Source organism: Epinephelus fuscoguttatus, linkage group LG22, assembly GCF_011397635.1.
Source record: "Epinephelus fuscoguttatus linkage group LG22, E.fuscoguttatus.final_Chr_v1".
Taxonomy (NCBI): Eukaryota; Metazoa; Chordata; class Actinopteri; order Perciformes; family Serranidae; genus Epinephelus; species Epinephelus fuscoguttatus.
Window position 1 is genome coordinate 9603679 of NC_064773.1, and position 18278 is coordinate 9621956.

Consider the following 18278-nt stretch of genomic DNA (forward strand, 5'->3'; position numbering starts at 1 on the left):
TCTGTACAGTAATCTAGTGCAGTCTTAGCTTTCATTACAACATCGGTGTGCGAGTGATCAATGGGCTGGTATCTCATTACTGCCTGGCCGGGCAGAGAGAGCGCTCGGATCAACGTCTGGGGAGCTGAGGCCGCGCTGCTGCTCCTCAGTGTCCAATAGTCGAGATTTACACCTCCACAGTGGCCGACACATTTATTCATGATTTAATGTTATTACTAGATTCTTTATTAATACATTTGTGAATCTAAATCTGAATGAAAACAGTGATGATAAGAATTGTCATAAGATAAATGTTTTATGATAAAGATATGATAATCACACTGTATCAACCCCACAACAGAGCGATTACACTGTTTAAACGTGGCTGTGTGTACGACTAAAACGCAGCTGTAAATCACAGAGCGGTGACTGTGATGCAGCGCAAACCAACAACTAGCAAAGTCACATGTCTCGTGGACATTCCCTTGTGTATTTTAAAAACACAAATGGCTCCCTGCTTCACATCCACACCCTTACAGAGCTTGTTAAATTGTCATTTCATGCAATTTTCCTTTCTTAACTACATCTAAAGGTCAGCTGTGCTTCTGGGGTTTCCCATGAGCTTAAGTACACCTGCCGACCATGAGGGCTAGACGGCTTAGTCTCAAGACAAAAATGCTGATACTGTTCATTTGCAGGTTTCATATGAATTATATCAACATTTCTAAAATGAGGTAGTGCATGAGTTGATTTTGTAATTGGGAGGTGGAGGGAATGATGGATGGTGTGGCACTTAGGCGAGACAGCTGCCAAGCTGCAGACCACTGCAGGCAAACAAATGACAAAACTGGTTGTTTTTTTGGCAATCTATCCCTGTTTTTCCACTGGGAATGTGGAAGCCATGAAAAGCAGCTGTTTCTACTGAGGCATCGCTACGTATCCTGCCAAGATAGTGCCACGAAAACTTGTTGATTTTTACCAAGGCTTCACTGCATTTCCTGCCAGTATAATGCCAAGAAAAGTGGCTGTGTTTGCCGCAGGGATAGTGCCACAAAAAGCAGGTGTTTTTTACTGGAACATCATTTTGTTTCCTGCTGGGATAGTGCAATGAAAAGGGGTTGTTTTTTGCTGAGAAATCGTTGCATTTCAAGGTAGGGTTGTGCCACCAAACTAGGTATTTTAAACCAAAGCAATCTCTTTCTAACCATAACCAAGTGGTTTTTGTACCTGAATATAACCACGCATTAACCACAGCATTAATGTTTCACTACCCTGAAGCTATCACCAGAGAAATGTAGCAAGCTAAGCTACCAGAAAATATCTAAAGTAGTTTTTTCCTTCAAAGCTACTTTTATTTATTTATTTTACTTTATATCAAAGCAGCATTTTCTCAGCAATAAAGATAGGAAAAATAGGCGGGCAACAATAACAGACTCTAGAAACTTTTTTGAAGACTTTATGACCGTGAACGTGTCCTCCAATAACATGACATCATCAGTCAGCCTATTGCTCTCGGCCTTTTTCTCTTCTCGTCCTACTTAATGCATTTCTCTGTCTTGGCCTCTTTCAGTCGGCTCTCTGTCAGTAATTCTTAAACAGAATTGCAATATATATTATTCAGTCAATAAAACCATCATAAAAAAAAGACAGTAATATAAACTATAAAAATAACAGACCTAAATTAAAGCTTTTCTTTTTTGGGGACATTAGATCATGAACATGTCCTGCAAATAAACACATGACATCAGTATGTCTCTATCTCCTCTTTCCTTCTTAATACTGTTCTCCATCTCTCTGGCTCTTTTCTTTGCCCTTGTTTCCACTGCAAATCCACTAAATATATACAGTCTGTGGGCAAGACACATGAGAGATGCATCAAGAAGTGCAATGTAGCCAATCAGAGGCAAGAAAAGCCAATAGCAGAAGCAGCAAACAGAGGATTCGTATGTGATGTCAAATGCTTCACCTCGTCTACACGCCTCGGTGTGGCACTGGTGTCAGTCACATTACTTATCCTCAGTTTTTTTTTTCCTTACTTTATCCAGACCTCTGCAGAAAAACAGTCCACTGCACTTTGGACGTTTCCCTGGGAAAAATAACTTATAAATTTTGTGGACGCTCCTGTGCTACTCGATCAATTAGTTAACTTCACTACCGAAAAGACATTTGACTCACAAAGTTGTGACATAACTGAGAAATACAGTTAAATTCGTAACGTCGCTACTTGTAGTGATGCTACTGCCCAACACTGATAACGTACAAATGAAACGAATTTACACAAACGTACATTTATTCTGGCGATTGGCCATCTGCAATCACAAACACAAAGGCCATAATCAAAGATAATCAGAATCCAGCACCATCATACAGCATGTGAACCAGGATTTGTTCTTGATCACTCTCTTTTTTGCCAGGTAAAAAAAAACAACTTTGGCTCCATTAGGGCTGTAGTCTCCTGGTCGACTAGTCGATTATTTGGTCGCTATGCTCTCATCCAACCAAATTCTCATTGGTTGAATAATCGCCGTATTACTTTAATAAGGAGAAAAGCGCTACATCAATAGCTTTCCAGGATTAATCCATTATTCCTGCAGCGGGGGGACAGGCTAAGTTACCTGTGAAAACTTGTTGACAGAAAGTTGGACTCGCCCACCCTCACGCTCAGCGTTGCGGTGACGCAGACCTCCTGTCTTTTTCTGTAAGCTGAAATCATTTCTTTCAGTGGAAACGAAGCTTGTATTTACTTGTATTTCACAGATAAGAAACAATAAATTGTGAAGACAATAAAGCCTCCACTAAAATAGCATTTTAAGTCTTGTGTGTGCTTTATCCTGGCTTCATATGAGCAGAGGAAATCTCTGCTAGCTGCTAGGCTAATGTATACCATATAAAATGCCATAGGCTGGCGCTAATAACGCTAGCATGTTGTATTTGTTTGGAAAACGTGTTTAGTATAAGACAGTTGTTTTGTCGGTGAATCTTGTGAGTTGTAATGAAGCCAAACTGTGTGCTGTTACCTTTGTTACATGTTGCTGTTGTCCCTGGTTTCGTATGAGATGAGGACAAGATCACTAGATGCTAGGCTAATTTATACAATGTAAAATGCCATAGGCTTGTGCTAATAACGTTAGCATGTCGTACTGGTGGGGGAAATGTGTCCAGATAAAGACAAGTGTTTGTCTGTCAGTTCTGCGTTTTATAGTGAAGCCACTTTGTGTACTTGTGTTTGAAACTGTCTCTATTAAGCCATGTTTAATGTGTGTTTTGAACTAACTATATAAATAAAGTTTGATTTGAACTAAACTTTACAGCACTTAACACAGTCCTCCACCGCTGACTAGTGTTTTGGAGGTTTAACTGCAGAGTGACACAGACACACCACTGTGGAAGTAATAGTAACGTGCAGATTTTTTTTTTCCACGACTAATCAATTAATTACATTATGTGCGACTCTAGTCGACCAAGATTTTCTTTGGTTGACTACAGCCCTAGGCTCCATTCACTTAAAGACAATCAAACATAGGAACATCTTCCTGCCTCCAGAGGATCTCCTCCTCTAAGAAGCATCTGTATGACTACATCTTGAGTCTGTGTTTGTGGAAGACTACAGCATGGTGCCAATGACCAGGATCAGCAGGAGCGGAAGCTGCTGTTGAGAACATCATCTGCAGCAGCTTTCACAAGAGACCATGCTTGGCAACAGTAAATAAACAGCATGGGGAGAAGGCTCCCGCGGCCCCCTCAGGGCCCTCCGAGTACAGTAACGCACAGCTGAGCGCTACGGGGAAACGCTGCCTGTCTGCCAGCTCGCCTGCCTGTGTCACGATACAGGGGGCGTTGGGGGATGGGAGGAGGGTCACATGTGCGCGGCGCTGCGGGCTTTGGGTTGTCTCCACACTCTTTGTGTCTTTCCCTATCTCTTTCTCTAAACTGAGTTTATCGAGGACAAGCGGGGAGTCTTTGTGCGAGCAGAGTGACTCCAGATACACTGTAGCAGAGGAAACAAGCCAGAATAATGCAAGACACGGAAAAACACCAGGCTTTCGGATGACAGCGGTGCCCCTCATTTCCCAGAGAGGCTTATAGTTAGAGGCAAGAACAAATTGCTCACCCTGTGCAACGAAATGCATGTTGCATCAGCAGCAGAGATGAAGTCGAGGGTAAATCTGTCGCTTTATTTGCTGAATAGACTTTACCACCTGTTATAGGGTAAAATAAAACACTCAGAATGTATATCACACTAAATTGTATCAAACTGATGGTGGTTATTGAGAAAAACATCTATTTATTATATTTATTATTTAATGTATTGAATGGATAATTCACACACTGTGGAAAAACAGTCCTCTTTGGGAATGTTTAAGTCTACCTATCTGTTAGGGCTGGGAAGTAACAATTATTTTCATAAGCGATTTTTTTTTTTTTTTTTTTTTGTTGATAAAATGTCAAAAAATAGAGAAAAATGACCATCACAGTTTCCTCAAGCCCAAGGTGATGTCTTCAACAACCAACTTTCCAAACCCAGAGATATTCAACTTGCAATAACGTAAACAGAAATCACAGGAAAGCACAAAACCCTGACGATTAAAAAGCAAGAACCGATGACGTTTTTGCATTTTTGCTGACAATTATTCAAAATAGTTGCCGATTAAGCAGCAAAGGACTTCTACTTGACATAATTAAAGACATGCACATCTACAATTATGCAGGAAACTGGTGCATAAAAAATGTAAGTTATTAAGTGTTTGATGCTCAAAATCCTCTGGCGGAGGACCCCCAAACCTAAATAAACCAAACCTATGATCTTAATAAGCTAATCATTTAATCGTCTCAGCTATACTATGTATCTGTGGAAACTTTTTTCACTGTTCCTCAAGTTGCCCAATGTTGCTGCTCAAAAACAACACTTTAAGAAGATTTCAGCCAAAGATGACCATCTTGGTTTTTTTTTGTTTTTTTTTTAATCAGTGACTCACCCCACGTTACCTTGATCTTGTAAAGAAAACCTTCTTTTCTTATATGTCTCCCCGGTGATCGTAGAATCCAAACAGCCACCATTCTTGATGAATTGAAGTAAAGGGGTCCATTTAGGGTGTTTAACAACAGCAATATTATATCAAAATACTCGTTTACAAACTCTCACACAACTCGTGCAGTATAATCCAAGTCTCGTTTATCCAGTCGTATGCTCAGTACGTCCCAAACAGACAGCCCTTTCTGACGATTCTTTCTACAAAGCCAGACTCCATTAACAAAAACAGTAGTTTTACCGCACTGAACATAAGAGCTGCTGGTCTACTGCTGCCTTGATCAGTGAGTTAGTTTGTGTTATTGTGTGACTTAAGTGAAGGTGAACTAACTCTTTAAAACCCCAAAATCACAAATTAACACAACCTAACTAATTAGTCAAGGCAGTGGCAGACCTACAGCTCTTGTGTTCAGTGAGGTAAAATTACTATTTTTGTTAATGGAGTCTGGCATAAGTAAGTTTCCCTTTCAGTTCAGTTCGCCCTTGGAAAGTGCTGTCTGTTTGGGAAGTACTGAGCATATGACTGGATAAATGAGACCTAGATTATACTGCACGAGCTGTGTGAGAGTTTGTAAACAAATGTTCTGATGCAATTTTGCTGTTGTTAAATGCGGACCCTTATGACTTCAATTCCTCAAGAATTTTTTTCCATTTTTGGATTATTCGTTCACCAGAGGTATGTGAGAAAAACAAAGTTTTCTTCACAAATTCAAGGTAACACTGGGTGAGTAAATTATATACAAATGGTCATTTTGTGGTTGAAATAGCTCCCTAATGACCCCCTTAAAAAATAAGATGATTACTTTCAAGAGGTTTGGATTCTGACATGAGTATAAAACACTGTAATAACTGTAATCGTATCTATACTAGGGCTGGGCGATATGGCCCTAAAATAATATCACAATATTTTAGGGCATTTCTGCGATAACGATAGTCTTGACGATATGATAAATTAGTTAACAGAATACATTTTATTATCAATTTAAGAAAATAGAAAATAAAAAAAATCTAACACAAATTACACACTTAAACAGTTCCCAAATACAAAAAATGTCCCCTAGGATCTATATATATAAATCAACAGGTGATTTCCTTCTTTTGGTAAAATCCTAAATGATTGAGTTGTTTTCCCACCTGGACCTTTATGCTCTGCCATTTCTCCTCTAATCATCACGCTGTAACCTGTGACAGGCTGTTATGATACCACAACTATCACACATTCACATATATGGAGTTTTCTGTCGAGCTGTGAGCGTTACGTAGGTTTACATTACCAAAGGTTTGAACCACTTGAAGACACCGACTCCTGCGTGCACGTGGCAAGAGAGGAGAGGGAGTGACGCTGAGCTGCTGCCAGAGGAGCCGCTGAATGAGTTCCCTCTGAGCGGTAACTTATAAAGCAGTCTGAGAAGTCCGGGGCTGTTCATGAAACATTCAGGACGCCGCAGTTTATTCCACACTACTGAAGCTGCTCCTCTTTTTGGATCCACTGCAGAGTCAGTAATAACGTCGTTTTCAGCCATGCTTGTTGTTGCCGTGGGTAACAGTATGACATCGATATATCAACGAGCCACAATATTGCGAGCATCACGATATGGATTTTTAATGAGATATTAAACATACATCCAGTGAAGCCTCACGAGTACAAGTCAGCAATTTTGTGGCAACAACTACAAGTGTTTGGAACGTACTTGAATCAGTAGAGAAAAGGAATAATATGCAGGATTGATGTAAGAAGTTTCTCAGGGCGTATTGCTATGTTTATGACTTTTTTCGCTGAGACTGAGACTTTTCAGAGCCGCCTTTCTTCCAAGCCTTCAAAATATTACTTCAAATACAAGGCAGAGGCATTTCGGCGTCAATTTTATATATACAGGGCATGTCATGCAGCGATGGGCGTATGACACATATACAGCTAATGGTTGCCTCTGCCATTCCTCCGCTCTGCAACAAAATGGCCTGATGAAATGCAGAAGGAGAAGACAAGGGACAGTGGGTGAGGAGGGGACGCATATCAGGGGAGGGACAGGGGCACTGTTGGATTGTTATGCATGTAAGGGGGGGGGTGCGGTGTTGCCTGGAAGCGTCGAGTGGGGACGGCGAATGTCACTCCGATCAGTCGAAAGTGTCATGACGAGTAGTGGAGCCGTGACCTCTGATGGGGAGAGGGGAGAAGTAGAGGAGAAGAGGGAGACACAAGGCAAAGCACAACATAACAGAAAAGGCAGTGACAGCAGAAACAGTCAGAGAGAGACAGAGAGAGGGGAAAGGGGGAATAAGAACAAGAGGGAGGGAAGTTTGTGGTGGGCCGACGCCAAATCCTGCCAGCGCTCCGGGCTTCAGGAACAGAGGAGTGATATCAGTAAAGACACATTCTCAGCCTGCCTATCGCCTAAATGAGGCCACTTCTGTCTTTAAAAAGAAACTCTGCTGCTTCTTTTCTCAGTCACCACCTCCTCTGTAATCACTGGCTGGAGAAAGACCTGCGAGCTACCTATTGCCCTCTTTAAGGATCCTACTACATGATTATCAGAGCATCGTCCCACAGTGCTGCTCCCCTACAACTGCTGCGAAATTAGATCTGTATTAACCCTTTGAAACCTGAGTTAACTGGCTTGAGTGCTTTCAAAAATGTGGAGAGAAGGCAAGGAGCAATAAGAGAAGAATGACCCAAAAATTAGCAAAAAAATATTAGAAAAAATTAGTAAAAATGAGTAAAAAGAAAAAAATTAAAAATGAGAAAAACAGTTAAAAAATAAAACAGAATAAAACAAGTAAATGACCCGAAAAACTTACAATAATTCTGTGCCATAATTTTAAATATGTAATAATAATAATATTTAATAAGAATAAGAATAAGAATATTTTTTCTCTAGCTTTTTTCTTTTTTCTAAAAATAAATAAATAAATAAATCTTTTCTCTTTTTGCAATTTGTGAGACATCTCTCACAAAGTTGCTTATTGCCTTTTTTTCCAATGTTTCTGAAAGAAATTGCAGCAATTAGGAGCATTTATTGGCAGATATAAAAAAATATATATAATATAATATAGCTAGAGAATGTCTTCAGGAGAAGCCCTGGTGTTTTCATTTGTGTATAATCGCCTACAAATAAGAACTGTAGTGTTTTTGTTACCCCTAGAATAAACCGTTTTTATCTACATAGGGAGCGGGTCCTCATCTAAAGAGATTACCATTTTGCACTGCCATATTTCTACAGTAGCCCAGAACAGACAAACAAAACAAAACTCTAGATAAGGCCATTTGCATTTTCACGTCAGCGACTGTAGTTAGCAGCCCCTCCGCAACAAGCAGCGTCGGAAAAACGCTGATTTGTAATGTTAAACTGCTTTATTCAATGTTTTTATTGATTTAAATCATCTGGTCTGTTTGTTTTGGAGAGGAAGAAACCTCTGTGGATAATTTGGCTGATGGTAAAAACTCCTGAACGTCTAACGTCAGTGGTTTAAAACTCATTTTAGTTGATGGTCCACATACAGCCCAATTTAATCTCAGATGGGCTGGACCAATAAAACCATCGTACAATAACCTAGAAGTACCATCAGCTCCAATATTTTCCCTTTTTTGTGTAAATAATTACAGGTATATTCTGTAGACGGCCATTATTTAAAACAGATGAACAGCCTGAGATGTCTTAAGAAAAATAACTGCAATTACAACAGTATGTCTCAGTTTCATTCACTCAGTCTGCTTGTCACTGTCATCACATGTGCATTTATCCACACATTTCCTGATACAGATTCTTTTGAACTGAAGCTGCTGATCAAAAATATTTTGCACAGTGTGCAATATCTTTAAACATGGTCACAGTATGTATTCATTGATATATCAGAGATCTGTATTCTGGTCAGGGTGGAAAAAGAATTTTACATGAAGTAGGCAACGTGTTGTTTAACTTGCTCCTGAGACCTGGCACCTCTTAGTCTGGCTGTCTAGTGGGTCAGATTGGACCCTTTGGCGGGCCATGTGTTTGACACCCTGGTCTAGATCTTAAATTATCAACAAAAGAAAATTGAGCACACATTAGCAGATGCTGGGCTAGCGGTACATCTCTGACATGCCAAACAGTATCGGAGAAACAGGAAGAGAGGAAGAGACCTTTGCGGATAATTCTGCTCCCGGTATAAACCTACTGGATGTCTGGATCTTAATTTAAGTTACGAGCACAAATACGCTGACGCTGGGCTAGCAGCACATCTCTGATATGCCAAACTGCATTAGAAAAACACTGCTTCATTCAGAGTTTTCACTGGTTATAATCACCTGGTCTGTTTGATTTAGAGAGGAGGACACCTCTGCGGAAAATTCAGCTCCCGGTTAAAACTTCATGAACAATGACCACTGAAAGAATTCTAACCAGGAGAAGTTTCAGCTGGTTGCAATCTGCAATCCTCACTGCTAGACGCCACTAAATCCCCCTAAATCGTACGCAGAGCTCCTTTAGAAGTGTCCGATGCAGGCAAACTTATGACAGCCTAATCAAGAGCAAAGACCTTCATAACACACCAGCACAAAATGTGGCGGTAGCTTCTTTGAAATAAGCTTTCTCTTATTGTCCAAAAACTCTTATCTCCTGCATTTTAAACAGCAGAACAACAGAGCCACTTTTCCCGTCACTAAATGCCTCTGTATAATTACCAAGGCCTAACAAACCTCTTCATAAACCATTAGAGTAATGTTGATAATCATACAGGCCAATAAGACGCCATCAGATTAATTAATGGAATCGTTTGTGCCAGGACGTCGCTGGGAGGATCCCAATCGCAGGAGTGACATCTAATTTAAGCCGGGTGATGGGAAAAGCACCAGAACACTATGTCAGCTCTGTCATTACACAATGACAACCAATACATCACCACAGCGCCACCATACAACCTCCACTGCCGGTGGACATCAATGAAATTGTCTGATAATGGAAAGTTATTTCACTTTGGCAGCCCTGGATGCTTTCTCCTGAAATGAAGCGGACGTTTGGACAGGAGAGGAAGACGGTTGCTATTCCAACAAGAATGGGGAAAGACGTCTTTTTTATTTTCTCTGGGTGAAATCTATGAACAGCATTCTGTAGTGCTCAAGTTCTCCCTTTCTTGTCTTGTACTCTCAACTGTATATTACGTCCTCTGTGTAACTTCTGAAGAAAATAAAAAGCCCTGAGGCTAAAGTATGAGCTGGAAAGCACCTAACCCTGAGTTCAAACCTACAGTCTAAGATGAATCCGAGATGAAAACCTTGAAAAGACAGACTCTGGTAGAGGTATATTTGTAACATCTCGACACCCAGACACCCAACGATCGAATGAAGAAGTGTAAGTGGGTTAATTCAAATTATTCTACAGGCCAAAGCATGAGACGAAGAAAAAAAAGCAGATGTTGAAATGGTTTTCTGGCTGAATTAATTCAAAATATGAAGTATTGCTTGAACACTTCAAACCTCTTTAAAGCAGTAATATGAGATCACACCAAAGCTAATACAGACACAGTGTGTGCCTCGCCTGTGTCTCGGAAACCATGCGGATTACTGTGCTATCGAACAAAGTCCTCCTCTCTCCAACCACCGCCAGCAAACCTCCAGAGTCTTCTGGAAACAGAGTGGGGAGAGCGTGTGACTAGAATTACTGACACAGTTTGAGAAAGTGCTAATCTCCGCTTGCTGTAGGACTTATTACCAAAGATTTCTCTTTTTTTTCTTCACATATTGCTACAAAAATGAACAAGCGGCAACCCGAAATGTCAAGCTCAATATTTCAGTTATTTCAGTGATTTGACTGCAAACAAAGGCAGGCCTGCAGTGTCATACAAACAACATGGATGAATGCACACTGAATGTGAATTAGGCCTGGGATTTTAAATACCAACTACTTATCAGGTTTTGTTTGGGGATGTCTGAAATCTGACATTTGAGTTGGTTTAACACAGCAAATACTGTACATTAGGAAAACAATATGCAACTGTGTTTTAATTTGGACTATCCAATGCCAGGGTTCAATTCCAGCTGTGCACCTTTATTGCATGTCTTCCCATCTTTCCTGTCCACATCTGCACTATCAAACAGACACTAAAGGCCAAAACGACATGAAAATAACATTTAAAAAGACGCCAGAAGCAACATTGTCGTGGCTCACCTGTGGCAGGGCGGAGCTGAGCTGGCGCTGCAGAGAGTCACGGTCATAGATGACGTCCTGCAGGTGCTGCTGAGCCAGGCCGAGGCTCTCCTGGGTCTCCCTCAGCGTGTCCAGCAGCCGGTCCCTCTCGTCCAGCATGTTGACCATCAGCTGCTCAAAGTGGGAGTCTGGGTCCGAGGCGCTGCTCTGAGAGCCACGCTGACTCAGCGCCGTGTCCTCGCTGATGGTGGGCATCACCTCGCACATCATCCTGGCGCTGCCGGGGAGATGAGAGAGTGTTGTGTTAGATTTATTTCTGATGGCGAAACATCAAACATAGAAAAGTAATTTATTTATACAACTGTTAGACCATTGACCTTGATGGAATTTCCTCTTGTACGTCCTTTCATAGATTCAGGTATCTTGAATAAAATGTTTGTTACATATATCAAGCATAGGGATGTCACGTTCAGTTCTTAATTTGTTGGCTTTGGTGACAGACAGTCTGTTAACGCCATGCACATGTGGAAACACAGTGCCCACTGCCCACCTTCTGGTCTCCACTGATTAGCTAATGTAAGCCTTAGCCACTCTGCACTGTGCACCACTTGGGTCAGGTGGGAGCTAGCTGGCGGCGGCGCTTATTTGGCGATGACCACTGATAATGCCATCCCATCGCCAAATAGATTTAGAGCCACAAAACTCCTTTAGCATTGTTAACCACGTTAGCACCACTATCCTTGCTGACACTGCTGATAGTGCAAACAGAGATAACATTATTAACATTATGCTAAAGAGGGTTTGCGGTAAAAATTGAGATGCTTACTCACAATGTGAGTGGGCACAATGTTCCTATAGCAGTGCTGTTGCGTGAGAACGGTGTTACTAGCGGTAATTGTCGAATGAGCAGCACTGCTGCACCAGACCCGGTTGGTGCGCTGTAAACTGAAGAGTATCATATTTAACCTACAGAGTATGTAACCAGTCAAAAATATTATTGGCTGTTAATTGATTAGCAGTTAACCCCTGACATCTCTACTCAAGCAATACAATTTTCGAGATGCTTGCATCTTAATGATAACTTCATGTACACTCTCTACTTTCCTTTTACTATCCTGGTGAAATTAGCTTCCATTTGATCGCCTCATACGAAGTAACCCACGAACCTCAGTAAAATTTGACCCAGGAAGCCATTTAACAAAAACGTTCAACAGCAAGAGGCAGCATTACGCAATAGATGGCAACATCAATAAATATCAGCTCACTTGGGTCATACCTGAAGCAGTTTAATAAGGAGGACGCTCTTTAGCTTTGTTATTAAAAGGTGCCAATAACTATCACAGCAACCTTTTCAGAATAAATGTCACCGGGCACTGCAAACAAATCTGAACTGCAGGCTGTATTGTTCTGTATTTGAGGTGGGAATAAGGATTCAACTTCCACAACCCTGAACCCTTTCAGAGTTACATCGGGCTGCACATATCCTACCATACATCATAGTGATGGACGGACAGCTCACTGGTCCATCGCAAGGTCAATAAAAGTGGTCAAATTTTGCAACTTCTGCAATGTTTCTATCATGTTTATTATTCACGACACCTCAGGTTTATCTTGTGATCCACTGAATGGTCTCAACCACCAGGTTTGGAAGCACTGTTGACAACTCTGTGTCTACGTCAGTGCCTGCTACACGTGTGAATACCCACTATTTCTGCTTGTATGGCTGGTGAGTATGAGTCTGGGCCTGACACAGTTGGAGCTCGGCTCAGCGTCACCCCAGCGTTGCAAAGCTGCAGAGACGTCTTGGGAGGCTGGGCGTTCTGCCCTAGATTTCACGCTTGTGCTGTTTAATGATCCAGCCCAGATCGAGTTGCATAATACACCACATCTATGCTATAGTGGATATGTGAAACCATATTCCAGCTTCCCTGAGGGGCTTCAGGAAGCCTCTGGAGTCGTCACAACTGATGGGATAGTTAAAGGGTTAAAACTGGGCTTACATCATCACGCGTCAGAGTTGTGTTATGATGTAAGCTAGCTAAGCTACAAATAACTGTGGGTTACAATGATTTAACAGGGTGAGGTAAACAGAAGAGACATTTAGGATACTCCATTGGTACAAGTAACACTGGAAAATATTCTTCACATTCTTACTGATTTAATATCGGTTTAATCTGTGCATTGAGTACAAATAGATACCTAGACATGTTTAGCTTATCGTTAGCTTACCTCAAAGCCTAAGAGCAAGGGGAAACAGTTAGCCTCTGTCAAAAAAGACAGAAGTACACCTTCCAAAAGCAATAAAATTGTCATTGTCACTTGGTATATCTTATTCAACAAGCAAGCCAGTTATTAATACATCTAAGAATCCTCAGGGTTTCATTCAGAGTTGTGAAATTGTGCAAAGCTAGCATCTTCAGTCATCCTACACTCACAGTCACTGGAACCAGCTGTTTGGTATAGTCATTAAACCACCGTGTCATACTTTATAATTTCTACAAATGTAACACACCAGATATAATGTGTATATAGTTTTCAAGTTCATCGAAAGCCCAAAGCTGAGCTAACTATTTCGCCAAGCAAGCTAAGCTAGGTTAGTTCATCTTGGACCAATCGCTCCACTGTTCGTAGGTATGAAATCGTTCTAGGCTAAATCTTCTAACTTCCAGCACAGAAAATAAGCTTCAATGTATTCATCTAATGTTGAGTATTACATTTCTGATTAGCTGGTTATTTTTTGCAGGCCCTGGAACAACAAATACTGACAAAAATCACGATTGATGCTAATGTCAAAAGCACAGCCAAACATATTTTGACTGATTTTTCAGTTTCCACAAAAATATTAAAAGGTGTCAAGAGCTCAGTCTACAAACTATAATTTGAAAGTCTAACACTGGCCCTTAATAGAGTAGTGCAGGGATGATGCTGTTTTGTAGGCTGACGCGGAAGTTAGCATCGCCCTGGTTCCCTCGACGAAAAGTCCATGGGTTTTTTCCACTGGATTCCTGCACAAAATAATCTTTTTGGCAAACAAGCGTCTTCAAACAAGATTTCTGAAGTGTAGATACCATCACCAGATGTAAAAAGCTAACATTGGGCTTTAAATTAAACTACACCATGGTCGCATGGTCGTTTAATGTCTCAGACAACCTCTACAGTTTGATTTAGCTGCTTGATAGCAACCGCCTTTTTAAGACATGTAAATGCTTAAGATTTAGGAGTGGGGTATGTTGTAGAACAATATGTGAAATTGCCTTAAGCTGGTGTTGCACACACACCTTATTTCAGGGATCTAGCCAAAACCTGGGGTTAGGTATGGAGCTCAGTACATCTGAGGGTACAAACTGAATGACGTTGGTATGATATGTATCACGTTAAATCCATCAGTGCTAAATTGCGGTACCTGAAAGCACATCTGGGTGGGAGGGCCGGGTCTAGACAAGAGGCCAAAGTGTCGCAAAGTGCACCAAACCCTGGAAACCAGGCAAAGACCTCAGCGGCTGACAATGGAGCTGCCAGGGTTGACTTCAGACAGGAGGTGGAAGCACCTTGGAGCCAGGAAGCCAACCACAGAGCTCCACAACAGCTCTGTAGACTTTTCAGCGAACCAAAACTATCACTGCAACACCAATCTGTCACGACAGCTTCAGTGTTTGGTCTATTTTCTTTTCTATATTATTTTAGTAACAGCCTAGTACCAAAACTAAACAAGCAGAGACACATTCATGCACAGACACACACACAAGCAGAGACAGAATATGTATGAGTATAAAAAAGCAGAGGAGCAGGACTGCATTTTTGTCTACTACATCACCTCTGCAGCCTGTTCAAAAATTACATTTTTGCCATTACAGAGAAAGTAAAGTACCAGACAAGGGTAGCGTTGGGTACCACGCCGGTATCGATATATAAGTGAGCAGAACCCACCCCTTCCAAAAACACATTCAAAAACCCCTTTGACTTTAAAACCAGGGAACTAATGTGTAAAAAACACTAACTGATGTCCAGGTCTCCAAACTCATTCCTACACCACTCTATACATACAGGTTAATCACTTCGATTGAATGTTAGCTGCATGTATACTGCAGTTACTCAGTGTGTTGACCCAGGCCAGGTTTATTCAGTAAGCTTTCAATATCCCACTGCCCAGACTTGGTCCCCTCTGGGTGGGTTATAATGGCAGGTCTGTATCTCAGCATGTTCTGGCAGTAATATGGGGTCTCCCAAATCTTCTCCAGGCACCCGGCCAGACTCTCACCAGTTCACCATCCGCTGCCGTTTAGACCTGAGAGACCGAGCCTGTGTGCTGCTTGGCTGGACGCTCCAGCACATGCCAGCCTTTCGCTTGGAGAGCAGGCCAGCCGGCGGACAGACTGGGACACCGGTGGTGCATTTTAAGTAGAAGGTAGTGATTTATTCCTGACTCTGGCTCAATACGTGTTAGCTGAGCGCAGGGAGGAAGGTGCTGGTTGCATAAAAATCCATACAAATACGGCATCTGGCAGGGAATATCAAAACAGGCTGAAGGCAGAGTATTGATGCTGATTGTAAGTTTGTGTTCCTTGTGACAAAAGAAAAATCCACCCTCCAGTAATCCACTATGAAAAATGTTCATGTGATGTTGTTTTCTTGGTACTTGTGCCGTTTCCAGTTTCCAACAAACTAACTTGTATATGCCTATTTTAGTTTGGGATTTCCTACAATTTATCTGCAAAATTTAATGTCGTTGGTTCAATTCATTCACCTTTATCATGTCAAGGACCCTCAACTGATACACTTTAGGTCACAGACCCCCCTTTGATAGGATGTGGCCTCAGGTTGTTAGATATGATTAAGACCAGAATTCTATAGCCTAGTTGTGAACCACAGTTAAGGAGACAAGCCTGGAGGAAGTAAAACCTGTGATAAGAACAGTCACACTCTTAGGTCGTGACCTGGCATGAACATCCCCAGAAATGTAACTATCACAGGTGAGTACACGTCACAGCAACGCAGACCTCATGTTTATTTTTGTAAACTAAAAACCATTTCCCTCAGTGCAAATGAGGCTTTTATTTACTAAAATTTCAACATTGGTGTAGCAGGGGAAAGTCTGCTAGCTCCTATGCTAACTTCTGAAATGACACACATAGTGTTTTATATCATAGAAGAAAATGTGAAAGTCTCTTTGAGCTTGTGTCCACCACAGACCTTATTTCAGGCATCTAACCAAAAACCGATTTGGAAAAACCCACTGACTCTGAGACGAGTGAACTGGGAGTGCAAAAATGCTAACTCATTTCCGGGTTTTGGACTCATTCCTGCACCACTCTATAAACTCATGTTTTAAGTGTGTTTTATGTGTGCTGATCTAATCTATCAAACTTGGCAGCACTCAACACAGTGTAGAAACACCACCGTTAGCTAGCGTTTTGAATGAGTAATTGTAGAGCGACACAGACATACCACCATATAAGTATAAATGCTCAGAGCAGTGGAGACCAGTTGTGTAGGGTACGACGTAGGCTCTGCATAGAACACGACTTTAAAACAGCCTTGACTCACATCAGGTTCACTTCTATAGTGCATTAAGTAGCGTTTTTATGAGGACCCCCTGGAACTCCCTAGACTAGGGTTGTCATGAGAACCGATACTTTGGTACCAAGTCGATGCCAACATCCAAAAAATATGTTGGTACCTGTTTTTTTCTCAGTACCGTAAGTACCGGATGCAATTTTGCCCTAGTGTTGTGCCCCTGTCGATTCCTGTCGGAGCTGACGGGGGCAGTATAAGCGCGTCAGTCTGTGCCGAGGACAAGCACCAAAGAAGATGTTCTCCATCGTCTTTGCTAGAAACAATGGCTTCTACAAGTGCTAGATCTTAGATCGGGCCCAAAAAATCCAGCCCAACCCCACCTGAGCCTGTGCATGTTCTGTCCAAGCCCGGCCTGGCCCGTCCCTGTAATTATGAGCCCGAGCCCGGTTTAAACTGACTTTTTTTAAGGATACAAACGTGGACATTGAAGGCTGACATTCGTCTTTCTCGTACTCGTACTCGTACTCGTCGTCCTCCGCTTTTCCAGGTCCGGGTCGCGGGGGCAGCAGCCTCAGCAAAGAGGCCCAGACAGTCCTCTCCCCCGCCACTTCCGTCAGCTCCTCTGCGGGAACCCCGAGGCATTCCCAGGCCAGCCGGGTGATGTAATCCCTCCAGCGTGTTCTGGGGCAGCCCCGAGGTCCGGGGAAGGCATCCTTACCAGATGCCCAAACCACCTCAACTGGCTCCTCTCGATGCGGAGGAGCAGCGGCTCTACTCCGAGTCCCTCCCGAATGTCTGAGCTCCTCACCCTATCCCTAAGGCTGAGCCCAGCCACCCTGCGGAGGAAACTCATTTCGGCCGCTTGTATTCGCGATCTCATTCTTTCGGTCACTACCCAGAGCTCGTGAACATAGGTGAGGGTTGGAACGTAGATCAACCGGTAAATCGAGAGCTTCGCTTTCTGGCTAAGCTCCCTCTTCACCACAACGGAACGGTTAAGCGCCTGCATCACTTTCTGTTGTTGTTTTTTTTTTTTTATCGTGGTATCGAATGAGTAACGAGAATCGTGGAAATTCACTGGTATCGGTATCAACTACTGAAATTCCAGTATCGTGACAAGCCTACCCTGGAGGTCTCTGAAGTCCAAGTTGAGAACTACTGCTCTAGTCTAGTTCTGCAAAATGCAAAATGGCAGCTCTGAAAAGCAAAATGGCAGCTCCTGTTTCCACATTCTGAGGGGTTAACTCCAAAACCTGACCTTTACTTGTAATCTTCTACATCGCTCATAACTCCTCAGTGATCCCACTCTGCTGTGGTCTCCACAGTGCACCAACAAATAGGCCCATTTCTGTTGTGTAATGGCGTTTTATTTGCCCTTTAAGCTGTGCAGGAAGCAAAGTGTATTGAGGATGTTTTTCTGCTTCATGGCACATACGATCCCCTTTTGTCCTGTTCCTGCACCTTATGCTTTGATCTCACCGTGACTGCCCCTTAAATCATTTCTACTGTCTATGGAAAATCAATAGACATGGAGGGAAAGTGCACTGACTGATCTGCTTTTGTCTGCGCCCATAGACGTATTAAGCAGCCTCCCTGAAAACCGAAAGCAAACCATGTCACTCAATTAAACATTTATC

General features: G+C 42.1%; 1 protein-coding gene across 4 annotated transcripts in view; it reads right to left on the reverse strand.

The window, feature by feature from the left end:
- ppfia2 (PTPRF interacting protein alpha 2) overlaps positions 1 to 18278 on the reverse strand; it is a 282784-nt gene that overhangs the window by 255559 nt on the left and 8947 nt on the right. For all 4 annotated transcript variants that reach the window (XM_049566807.1, XM_049566806.1, XM_049566804.1 and 1 more), the window contains exon 2: positions 11149 to 11404. In XM_049566807.1, coding sequence (XP_049422764.1) covers positions 11149 to 11397 — 249 coding nt within the window. In that variant the 5' untranslated portion in view covers positions 11398 to 11404. The remainder of the gene's footprint in view (positions 1 to 11148; positions 11405 to 18278) is intronic.